At 36.8% G+C, this 11,702-nt stretch overlaps 5 protein-coding genes across 8 annotated transcripts; 1 reads left to right on the top strand and 4 right to left on the bottom strand.

Moving 5' to 3' along the window:
- Positions 1–821: 821 nt before the first annotated feature.
- LOC108320806 (non-specific lipid transfer protein GPI-anchored 25) lies at positions 822–1,589 on the bottom strand. Its single transcript, XM_017552350.1, has 3 exons — positions 1,250–1,589; positions 1,095–1,150; positions 822–980 (listed from the first exon to the last, which is right to left on the bottom strand). The coding sequence occupies exons 1-3, from the start codon at positions 1,587–1,589 to the stop codon at positions 822–824; spliced, it is 555 nt and encodes a 184-aa protein (XP_017407839.1).
- Positions 1,590–2,976: 1,387 nt separating this feature from the next.
- Positions 2,977–4,345, bottom strand: LOC108320800 (non-specific lipid transfer protein GPI-anchored 20). Of its 2 annotated transcripts, none has more exons than XM_052869347.1 (5): positions 4,283–4,345; positions 3,816–4,167; positions 3,548–3,574; positions 3,419–3,451; positions 2,977–3,333 (listed from the first exon to the last, which is right to left on the bottom strand). In XM_052869347.1, exons 1-5 carry the CDS (start codon positions 4,319–4,321, stop codon positions 3,155–3,157), a joined length of 630 nt encoding a protein of 209 aa, XP_052725307.1. In that variant the 5' UTR covers positions 4,322–4,345; the 3' UTR covers positions 2,977–3,154. The 2 variants fall into 2 exon arrangements, with proteins under 2 accessions (XP_052725307.1, XP_052725306.1); XM_052869346.1 differs by having other exon boundaries at positions 4,274–4,296.
- Positions 4,346–5,195: 850 nt separating this feature from the next.
- LOC108320801 (non-specific lipid transfer protein GPI-anchored 5) lies at positions 5,196–6,216 on the top strand. Its single transcript, XM_017552345.2, has 3 exons — positions 5,196–5,517; positions 5,717–5,773; positions 5,890–6,216. Exons 1-3 carry the CDS (start codon positions 5,196–5,198, stop codon positions 6,012–6,014), a joined length of 504 nt encoding a protein of 167 aa, XP_017407834.1. The 3' UTR covers positions 6,015–6,216.
- On the bottom strand, positions 5,397–10,131 carry LOC108320832 (protein CDC73 homolog). 3 transcript variants are annotated; one of them, XR_008245618.1, is made up of 5 exons: positions 8,962–10,131; positions 8,779–8,864; positions 8,556–8,673; positions 6,831–6,891; positions 5,398–5,536 (listed from the first exon to the last, which is right to left on the bottom strand). XR_008245618.1 is itself a non-coding variant. In XM_017552379.2 (4 exons), the coding sequence occupies exons 1-3, from the start codon at positions 9,959–9,961 to the stop codon at positions 8,581–8,583; spliced, it is 1,179 nt and encodes a 392-aa protein (XP_017407868.1). In that variant the 5' UTR covers positions 9,962–10,131; the 3' UTR covers positions 5,397–5,536; positions 8,556–8,580. The 3 variants fall into 3 exon arrangements, 2 of the variants coding, with proteins under 2 accessions (XP_017407868.1, XP_017407869.1); XM_017552379.2 differs by lacking the exon at positions 6,831–6,891 and having other exon boundaries at positions 5,397–5,536; XM_017552380.2 differs by lacking the exons at positions 5,398–5,536; positions 6,831–6,891 and having other exon boundaries at positions 8,391–8,673; positions 8,779–8,861.
- Positions 10,132–10,226: 95 nt separating this feature from the next.
- LOC108320860 (uncharacterized protein At2g34160) lies at positions 10,227–11,447 on the bottom strand. Its single transcript, XM_017552413.2, has 5 exons — positions 11,253–11,447; positions 11,084–11,132; positions 10,857–10,919; positions 10,713–10,777; positions 10,227–10,612 (listed from the first exon to the last, which is right to left on the bottom strand). The coding sequence occupies exons 1-5, from the start codon at positions 11,391–11,393 to the stop codon at positions 10,532–10,534; spliced, it is 399 nt and encodes a 132-aa protein (XP_017407902.1). The 5' UTR covers positions 11,394–11,447; the 3' UTR covers positions 10,227–10,531.
- Positions 11,448–11,702: the final 255 nt, after the last annotated feature.

Raw genomic sequence — 11,702 nt, forward strand, 5'->3', positions numbered from 1 at the left:
TGCATGAATATGTGGAGTACCTGTAGCAGTTGAAATAATAAAGAGGAAACAGAATAATATAGCCCTTGAACACACTTGGGGATTGACCAGTTATCTGAAATCTGATTTTTATTTACAAAAACGGTGTGAAATCTGATATATCATGAAAAAAAAATATATGAACATGGATGAGTACACCCTAACGAGAATTCAAAAATTAAAAAAAGAAGTGAAAAAAAAAATCACAAATAACTGAAGTTGTGATTCGAAAGTGACTTCATATAAAACAAATAAAGTCGTGCTGGGGAAGACGATGGCTCCTTCATTTTAAAGTCATACTAACTAATATATATATATATATATATATATATATATATATATATATATATATATATATATATATATATATATATATATATATATATATATATATATATATATACGTAACTTTTTCATGATCTATCCATTTCCATAAAATCTCAACAAAGTTACACCATTTTCGTTAATAAACCAAAGTCTCAAACGTGAAATTCATGTAATAAACAAAGAAAAACATGCATGCAAACGAAATTGGGATTAGAAACAAGATCTGTGAAGGGTGGAAAGTGTTATAATATTGCATGCATGAATAACAAGAACATTCTGTATTGAAATTGGACTGTAGCAACATGGAGAATATTATTCAACAATTTATCCTATGATCTTGAAAACAACGATGAGAGTTAGAAAAGGTCACGTGTTGTGGAGTGTAGAGAAGATGGCCAAGAATACTGAGAAAGTGAAGAGTGGAATGAGGGTTGAAGAAGAAGAGTGACTATGAGAAACCGTTCCTGCTCCACCGTTTAAAACTGGTGAACTTCCCCCAGAAGATTCTCCTTCATCGCCGGACCCTGACTTTCCCCTTCCTCCCCCTCGTCCTTCTCTTCCTCCCCCTCCTCCTCCCCCTCCTCCTCCTCTTCCTCCCCCTCTTCCTCCCCCTCGTCCTCCTCTTCCTCCTGCTCCTGCTCATACATGAATATTGTTAAAGATAATAATAATAACGACGTGGTTCTTGTTTAGATATATCATGTCTTTGAAAGCAGTTAACAACAGAAGAAAATGAAAGACTCACTGACAGAAGTTCCCCCAGTTTGATTCGATGCGGTGGTGAGAGGAGGCAGAGCAGAAGAATCTGTGAAAGAAAAGGAAGAAGAATGGCATGCAAAGAAGTTAACGTGGGATTGTGAAGAAAGAAAGAGAAAGAGAAAGAAAGAAAGAAGAAAGAAAGTACTTGAAGGGCAAAGAGAGGGAAAAGAGGTTGAGAATGGAGACGGACAAAGGGAAGAGAGGGAGAAGAGTCTTGTCGTGTTGAGAGGGAAGCCAAGGATCAGAGGGTCGCCGACAACGTAGCAGAGGCAAACCGATTCTACCGCCCTTGAGAACGCCATGCAGCACTTCTCCGAAGGACTTTCTGTCAGGTTATTCGGCGGATACGACACGTATGCCAGACATCCTGAAAACGCTATTAGATCCTCCCTGCACCCCTCCGCCATCGCCGCCGCCGCTGCCGCTGCGGAGCTCACCAACACCACGAGCACCAACGCTGACGCTGCTGCATTATTCATCACCATCGATACCACTTCTGCTTTCATTTACCACTTCAACTCAATGTTGCACATTCACGTCTCTTTCACCCTTAAATATTTTCTGTTGTCATCAATACATCCTAATATCAAAAGAACGGAAAATAATTATGATAAATATTCTTGTGAATTTACCTAATAAATATAATTATAACACAACAAGAAATTACACCAAAATTAATATTCTTATGAATATAGTACACTACAAATACCATTGAATATAAGAAGTGATCCACATGTATAAAAATAATGGATTAAATAGTGAATATTTGGCCAATTAACTCAATCAATTATAATTATACATTTTTTATCCACTTCTCATTATAAATATAATTTATTATGAGAAAGATTATTCACTTAATCTTATATATTCACTTTTTATTTTTTTATATATCTTGTATTCTTATTCACTTACAAATATTGAATCTTTTTTATGAGTGTTTTAGTAGTGCTTGATTGCATTATTTCATGAAAGAAGAAAAATACAGACGATATGACTACACAAAGATAGAGACGACTTGACTAAATGGAACGGTAGCCTTGTTGAAGGAAGATGAATTAAGTCTTAATTTGTAGCTACAATGATATGAGATAAGATAGGAAAGTATGAAAGGATAACACATTCTAGCTGAAAGAAAAATAAATAACGTCTACTATGTCTTGCAAAAATATAGGAAAAATGGACAGGAAATTTTTTGTTCCTTTTATTGACAAATTTTTTGTTGATAAGTAAAATATATATTATTGACAAATTTTTTCTTCGATTAGTATAATATACATTATTAACAATTTTTTTCGTCAATAAATAAAATATATATTTTCGACAATTATTAATGAATTTTTCTGTTGATAAATATAATATACATTATCAATGAATTTTACTACACATATTTTTGTCGGTTAATAAATTCTAACGATAAAATTTATCCATAATTCAAATTTATTGACATTTATTTGTCAAAATAAAATTTGTTGATAATTTTAAAATTTTTTATAGTGTAAATTAATGAACTAGAAGCCCAAAAAGAAAAACGCCTCATTTTTTTTACTTAAATTAGTGTGGAATCAATAAATTGGTAAACACCTAACAAAGTCAAATGTTCATTTTAAGAAAATTGGATTGCTGAGGAACAGAAGATAAATCATTGTTACGGTTCTAATGATTGAGGTATTTGCAATTGCATAGGCATGGGAGTTGGAAATGTTTTCTACACCCTCTATCTGCCCCTTTAACAATGGGATTTGGGAAGAATCATATAAATGTCAAAAACCAACTACACCTTAAGGTGACAATGTCTTTGGAATTTAATAGTTGCTACTTCTAATTTATAAGGCAAGGCTTTTAATATTTTCACAAAATTGACGTAGTCCTGTGTTGGATTAACGGATGGAACTGTTGGTCATTAGATGTAATAAAAAGTAGCAGTAATTTGTTATCCATGCATTCATATACATTACAAAACAAACATGAAATGCTTTTCATTTGGTAAATACTCTCCCAATGTGGGTCTGCAACAATCTGATAAAAATCGAACGCAACAACCTAGTAGTGCTTAAAGAACAGCAAATCCTAATGCAATTAATACAGCTGAAGGTAGGAAGCGGTTAGATGAAACAGCAGATGATGGAGTGAGATCAGAGCGTCCACTTCCAGTAGTTGGAGATGATGGAGTCAAAGGAGGGTTTGTGTCAGACACTGGTGCCAAGGAAGGTGAAGGAAGTATGACGGAAGCTGTTCAACCAAAAAGAAAATGCTGACATTAGACTCAATCAAACTTCAGAAGCTATTGATCAAAAACTGCATGATATTCTTTTACCTTGAGGACTAAGAGATGGAGAAAGAGATGGTCCTGCAAATATAAATAAAAACCACTCAAAGCATTGGTTAAAATGGAAAGATTAAAGTTCTATGCTTAATATAGTAAGATTTAGGAAAATGATACTACCTGGAGCTGGAAGTGGTGAACCTGAGGCTGAAAAATAACCAAAAAAATCGTCTTAACTTCATGGATAAAGAGATTAAGAGAATGAAAATGAATATGAAAAATATTTTTTGAGACAACTAAATTTTTTACATTCATTTCACTCTATTCTTATTTTTTCTGCTTTTTTTTCTTGAAAAAATACAAAAATTTATAACATTTTATCTTTGTATTATGTGTCAAATGAATGTAAAACCATGTCATAATATCATCATTCGATGAATATACATACTTTTGCACTGAAGTGGAAGACGAGGCATGTTGCAAGCACGAGGAAGAGAGATGGCCAAGGTTCGGTTGATTGGTATTCTAAAGGGGACATTGCCGGTGACAATGAGACACAAACAGTCCATGCCAGTACTTGTGAGGGACTTGATGGAATTGCAGCACTCAGAAGTAGGTGAAGTGCCATTGGCACTACTATTTGTGAGGAAATTCATACAAGGGTTGAACACACTGTTTATCATTGATGCGCTGCATGGCGTGGTGACCTGAGCTTTGGCTGGTGCAGCTATCATCACCATGGCTAATACTACAGTTAGGCACACAAAACGCTCCATTCTTTTGGTGTTTTGGGGTTTGTGCTGTTCAAAATTACAGTTTCGTTAGTGGGAAAGTGCAGGATAAGCAAGTTCATGGAGAGAGGGGAAATAAATAGAGGTTTTGTTGTAGCTGGTTTAAAAGCTCAACTGCCATCACCAATAAATGAAAAATGCGAAGAGTTGGAGTAGGTAGCATTGGTATGTTGTAAGTTTAGAATCTCTACAATGACATGTAAAAGGTCAAATCAAATCATTGTTTATTTATTAGGTGAGCTGTTTAGTTGGATAACCGAATCCTAGTAGTTCATCTCTACTTCCTGCCATTTCTATGCTTTTTTATAACATACTTTCTCCTGTCGGTTAAAAAAAATAACTTATCCAACTTCCATTAAACTTACTCAACTCGTTTAAGTGTACATAATATAATGTAACTACTTGAAAAACATACTATAAAATGTCATTTAGTACGATTTTCAATATATTATTATTGCTTACATAAGAAAAAGGCCTAAACTTTTGAGCAACATACTTGGCAACGCCCGAAAGCCATGGTTAGACCCAATTGATTAACCATATATCAAACACTTATGACACATTTTGGCATAAACAACAAGAGGTCGGTAATTGTATGTACATTTTATATGAACTTTTGTGGTTAAAGGAAATAATAAGCAAGAAAAAAGTGAGAAAAGTGAAAATAAAAAGTGCGTGCACGTGGTGCTTTCTTGATTGGTAGTGTTTTCAAAGTCTACAGCTTTGTAAACATAAAGAGATTATAGAGGGTACCCTCAGATGCTTTAGTCGGTCATCTGTTTAACCGAACTGTCTTTAGAAATTAGCACTAACGCATAAAAATCCAAAAGTTTGAATACCTAACAAAATATAATGCCGCCACCAAATACCAAACAGGTAGCGTTGGAACGAGTAGGAGGAGTGGTTCACCCACATCACCTTACCATTGTCATTTTCTTCACCCTTTTCCCTACAAAAACCCATGCTTCGTTCTTCCAAAACCATCCTCATCCACAATATCACATACCACAACAAAGTAATTGCATCAAACAATTCAAATGGCTCACACAACAATGGATACGGGTTTGGTTTTGGTGGTGATTGCCATGCTGTGTGCAGGAGCTGCAGCTCAAACGAGTTGCACAAATGTGATAGTGAGCCTGTCACCGTGTCTCAATTATATCACTGGGAATTCTTCAACTCCATCCCAAGGATGCTGCTCACAGCTTTCCAGTGTGGTTCGCTCACAACCACAATGCCTTTGCCAGGTTCTTAGTGGTGGTGGATCATCATTGGGGATCAACATCAACCAAACTCAAGCTCTGGCCTTGCCACGTGCTTGCCAGGTGCAGACACCACCCACCAGTCAGTGTAACAATGGTAAGTAGAACAACAACTCCTATTTTATAGAATACAAGAAAAAAAGAGGATTCTCTAGTTAAACGTGTATCAAACCTGAGTATGGTGGGTGTATGGAGGCAATGAATAGAATAAAATAAGAACTATAAAACAATAAGATAACCATAATTTATTTTGATCGAAATTCTTCTGCTAACTTGACATGTTTTGTTCATTACAGGAGCTGCTTCACCACCAACAGGAGCAGTAGCTGAATCTCCAAATTCTGTTCCATCAGGTATTGAATGTTACTTCTCCACATTTTTAGAAAGTATTTTGGTTGATGCTTCACGGTGTCATTACCCAATTTGCCCCTTGTCGTTGGTAACCATTCATGTTGACATTCACTTGTAGGAGGCGGATCCAAAACCCTACCCACAACTGATGACGGCTCTTCCGCCGGGAATTCCATCAAGTTATCAATTCCTCTGATACTTATTTTGGCAGCAACTTATGTCTCAACTTTCACAACATACTGATCCTATAATCAGTTATTTGCCATTTGTTATTTTTTTGCTTGTTTGGCAATTGTCCTTTTTTTTCAATCTTTCACTATTATTGAGTCTCCTTAGGTTGAAGGGTGTTCAATCTATTCATTCGTGACCCTACTGGGTTACATGGTTTTGTATAAGGAGAGATATTTGCTCCCTGTCCATTATCAATAAAGATGGTTTGTAACTAGTGGTTTGCCATTATAATTTACTATTCAGAGCATACACTGTGGCAATGAAACGAAATCAACTCTTGATAGAAACTGAATTTATCCACTGTAAAAGGCAACCCAACTATAAAAGTGCAACTTAAATCACAAGAGGATGGGTTGAAATCTCCCTCAAACCCATCATTCCAAATCAAATTTGGGAGCTGGGGCTGGGCTGGGGCTGTGGTGGGGCTAGGCTGGGGCTGGGCTGGGGCTGAGGCTGGGCTTGGGCTGGGGGTGGGGCTGGGCTGTGCTGAATCTTTTAAACCAAATCTCACGGATAACCAAAATATTGATGATTTTGACAGGATAAACCACTTTCCAAGGTACAAAATGAGAAGCAACAATATTGTGTCCTTTGCAAAAAGGCTGGTTACGTTTTTCATTGAAAAATTATTAAAGGAAATTTGGCATATCAGTTCAGAACAAAAATTCTACAATTGCTACTTGAGTTATCAAAATAACATATAGCACGAGTTAGCATGAAAAGAAAAAAAGGCACGCACAGAAACAAAGAAATCAACTGGAGAGTCCATAAAACCACAAACCCATTTACAGTGCAATGGAGGAATAAGCCCCAAAACAAATGAACTACCTTTGCTATCGCCCCAGCAGCTTCCCTCCACCCTGTTTGGTTGAGAAATTACTACATAGTCCTAAACCAAGTAATATTGTACCGTTAGTTTATTAGAAAATAATATAGAAGACAAGAGAACAAGTTTAACCTCTTTAATCTGTTTCAGATTGTTCTCAGGTTTCTGGCCATCATACAACATGCAGGTCGTGCCTGGCATAAAACCTGGCTTACACGCTTAAGAGATTTATATTTCCTTTTCAAACCAGCTCAAGCCACGGCTTAAGCAAGGTATTCAATAGGCTTCAATCATAGACCATGTAACACAAACACAGATATCAACACTATGATACTATAATCTCCAAAATGTAGGACACTACAACACAAATGTGTGTCTGAACATCATTATGAATTATTTAGTTTCACAATCAAGATTTATATATATTTAAAATCATATATAAAAAGGTTAGACAAATATAACAATATGAACATATAGTTGCCGATACAAAACTGATCTAATTTTTCAATCTACAATCTCAAAAGTAAAAAGAGGATTTAATTAATTTCAAACATTTAACCTCTTCTTGGTCGTCATCATTGAAAAAGACGCTATAGTTAAGATTCATCTAAAGACAAATTAAAAACTTAAAAAAATTCAACAATATATGAAGATATGATATAAGAATAAATAAAAATGTTCCTGATGCTACATAGATAATCTAAATATTCGAGATTATATAGAATTGGCTCCTTATAGCTTTAATTATAATATAAACTTACACAAATTTCTAACTGTAGAATAATTATTAAATTTATGTATGTTGGAATAATTATTTGTGTATCAGTTGGGTGAGTTTTGTGTGTGTTTTCCAACCAGGTTTAGCTGGTTGCATTATAGTTCCCTATAAATGTAACATGAAGATCAGAGGTGTATTAAGCTATTCTAAACCAATTCAAGGCATCTAATATAGATCCACTTATCTCTGTTTTTAATCTCAATATGGTATCAGAGGAATCGAGAACCAAAGATTGGGGCTTTCGAATCTGTTTTGCTCAGTTTTGGGAACCAAGGACATTGAAGAGTGTGTCAGAGTTTCATAGATTACAAAACCTGATGCATTGACAGACTACCACGACATCCAAACAGGCACAGCAGAACAGATGAACAAATAGGGAGCATGTCATGAACCACATGAATGTGGAAAACAAGTAGGGAGGTTAAGATAACCACATTTGATGGAGATAACTATTAGTGTGTTTGGATTACTGTTTCAAACGACAAATTTGTCATTTGCACTTTCCAAGGTACTAAACAGAGAAGATCAGTGTTGGATTGAACCTAAGGCGGGCTTAAGTTAGTTTCAACCGTTCCCCAGACCCATTGTAAATATTAAATGTCTAACTTGAGTGTGACAAGATAACTAAACAAATGAATAACAATCTATAACTCTGCAACTCAATCTCCACGTCTGGTAATTCCTGATATGGAAAGTGTGACAAGAAATAAAAATACTTCCATGGCTATATGTTCCCAAATAAGCACAGAAATTAACCTTATATGGACAAGAACTTGAGTATAAATTTCACAAATGAATTTGTAAAAGTTCATTGCAGGTGTAAGATTTCCGTCCATTATACAAGGGAAGTTATTATAAATACTTATCTCATAATCTGACAAAACATCAATATGACAAGAAGTGCAGTATTGCGGTCCTAAGGAACTTCAAATCAAAACTATGTACGTACATGAACTCTAAATATGGTACAAAAATCAAGAACGTGATCGTGCGCGAACAAATTCTTCTAGTCTTTCCCACACGTCCAATGCAGCCGCCCTATCTTGATGTCGTTTATTCTTACTAATCTGCAAATGGCAACAAGTTAGACACATGTTAATCTACAAGTTCAATAGGTGAAAATACAGGAATACAGCAAAGCACTTGATTGATATAATAGAAGAAGAACCCACCGAGATAATCTTGACATTCCACTGCTTGACATTCTTTGCTGACTCCAAACTATCATCTTCAAATCGCATGTAAAATCCAATAACTGCTAGAAAGAATGAATAAAAAAGGGTTACTCACTTACAATCAAAGAGAAGCACTGGTTGGCATTGGTATAATATAGAGAAGGAGTGGAGTTGACTTACTTTTGTTGAAAATTTCAACATGGTCCTTGAAAGGCCAGTCCTTAAACTGCCACTCCTTGCCCAACACGAAAACAGCAACGACCCGATCCCAGTCGTCGGGTTTAAGAGAAGAAGGCTTATCCCTGACTTCATAAGCGGTTACAACCCTATCCCTACTGAGCTTCTTCTGGACAGTGACGCAATCGGGCCTGGCACCTTTCATCTGCTTCACCTTCACATCAGTGGGTATATAAACACCGTCCTCCAAGAACTCCTTCACATTGTAGATAGTGATAAGGGTCTGAAAGGCACTGGGGACCAAGATAATGGGTACGCCTTCTCCAATTTTGGTGCCCTTCAAGAGCATCTTGGGCTTTGGGGTGGGATCGTACCCGCCCATGTCGTCGGAAAACCCTAAACCCCTGTCATCGGCGGCCATCAAGCGACTCTTGGCGACGAGGCCGTCCTTCCTCTGCTGCGATTCCATCCTCTGGCGGTCCTCCTCACGCTTGGTGGCGGAGACGAGGACGCTGTAGAAATCGCGATTCTTGCACTCGAGGAGGGATTGGCGGTCCTTCAAGGGCCTCTCGGCGGAAGTGATGAGAGAGATGAGGTCTAATTTGTCGGGCTGTTCCTGGGGCTGGGGGTGGGCCTGGGTCTGCGAAGGGAGGGTGGATTTGGGGGCGAAGGAGGGGTCCTCAGGACGGTACTCGATGGAATCAGTGGAGGTGAGGGTGCCCTGGAGGTACTGGAGAAGGGGTTTGCGGTCGGGGAGGGTAACGGAGGGGATGCCAACGGCGAAGGTGTTCTGGATGTACTCGGTGTGCTTGAGGTGGTGGTTCTTGATGTAGTGGACTAGGGTTTCCAGAGTGTACCGGTTGCCCTTTGTGGAACGATAAGCTGTCTCCACCCAGCAGGGGAAGGTGTACTCCTCCCCAAATCTGAACTCACCATTGACACGCACTATCTTCTCCACCTCCCCTCTCATCGTAAACTCCCGAAGAGCCGACAGCGGATCCATTGCTTTGCACCTCTGTCACTGCAACCTACCTTAATACGATGGATAGATTCTCTATGCTTTCTATAGTCACCCTTTTATTCCGTTCAGATTTTATTTTCTTTATACTTCAAATACTTCAATATACAATTTTATTTTCTATTTATCTATAATGGATGTTATCTTTTTATTACATAAATTTTATTTTTTAATAAATAAAAAATCTTTTTATTTAATAAACTATGTAAAAGTATAATTTATTTTCTTCCATATATTTAGTAATTCCCCACTTTAAATAATGAATATATACATTTAGTTTTAATTTTACAATATCTAATAAGCATACCTAAATCATAATTATTTGTCAAAAATAAATCAGACTATCGTCATCACAATTTAAATAATGAAAAAAAATTGTCGTACTGCATATGACCTTAGGCAGTTAATTATTTTATTATGGACTCAAGTAGTCATTAGCCATTAAAAGAAATTAATGCTGGAGAAAACAAAGGGCAAACCATATGATGATCTATACAAGGAACACGTTTTACAAGAGTCAAATGGTGATGGGCTTTGGTCAAACTACTCTAACCGTTATGCCTTAGTATCAACAGTGCTTTGATTCTCAACAGTGTTATGTTCCATATCTGTAGCCTTTCCCAGCAAAATCCCAAGCTGTGTGAAGAAATGAGGTTATACTATGGCCATATCCATCCATTAATTAAAAATAGTTGTAGCAAACTGAAAGATTGAGTGACGATAAGGAAAAACCCACCTTAGCCTTCGGAATCCCCCGACCTTCTTTCTCTCCCTTGGAAATAACCGTTGATGTCATGATATCTGCGTCACATACACAAGTCAAACTCAGAATAAAACCTTTGGCTTTCGGCAAGCTTCGTAAGGACAAGATTCATCTTACTTTTCTCAATTGCCCACCCGTTACTTTTCAAAATCTCAGAGATGATCACAACAGTTGGAATAGCTGGGATTCAATTCAAGAAAAGGTTAGAAAAACAAGAAAATAATGCAAAATTCGTACGTACAACTTTAACATTGGTGTGATTAGTTTCAATTAAAATATAGAACCTAATCACAGAAGTAATAGCCAAAATCTATTCATCAAGAAGGGCTAAATTGAGGGTTTACCCATGCCCAGTGCACAGAGCTCAACATCATTGTCCTGCTTTATGTACTTCTGCATCATCAGAAAGAAACACAAGATTGATAAACGAAGCCATTTGAAGCCAATTTCCACAATCCACAAAACTACCTTCAAAATGTCGATAGAAAGAACGAAGGAGAAAGAGAGTGATACCTTGGCAAGATTGAGGTAGAAGAAGAAAGGTTTCTTAGTTTTGGAAACCTGAATTCGGATTATCTTCTTGCCTTTGTCTTTGACGCCGTTAGCATTGGCGTTCTTGTTCTTTGGAGCACCGTCGGTTATCTCTACTGCCATCTCTCTCGCGCGCCGATTTTGCAGTCCGTTACTATCACTGAGAACCTTCTTCAACACGAAATAGAAATGGATGTAATATCCGGTGACGGAGACGCTTTTATAGGAGTTCTTAACCAAACCCAAAAGGACACGTGACCGCTTTTGTTTGTACTCTCTGGGTGTAATTACTCCTCTACCCCTTGGTGGAGTAAAATTAATTTATACTCATCTAAATTACTGTTAACTTGATTTGAAGTTTTTTATTATACGTAAGCATAAATAATATTTAATTTTTTAAATATATATGGATAATGATACTTTCACAATTTA

This window comes from Vigna angularis, chromosome 10 (genome assembly GCF_016808095.1).
Source record: "Vigna angularis cultivar LongXiaoDou No.4 chromosome 10, ASM1680809v1, whole genome shotgun sequence".
Classification (NCBI taxonomy): Eukaryota; Viridiplantae; Streptophyta; class Magnoliopsida; order Fabales; family Fabaceae; genus Vigna; species Vigna angularis.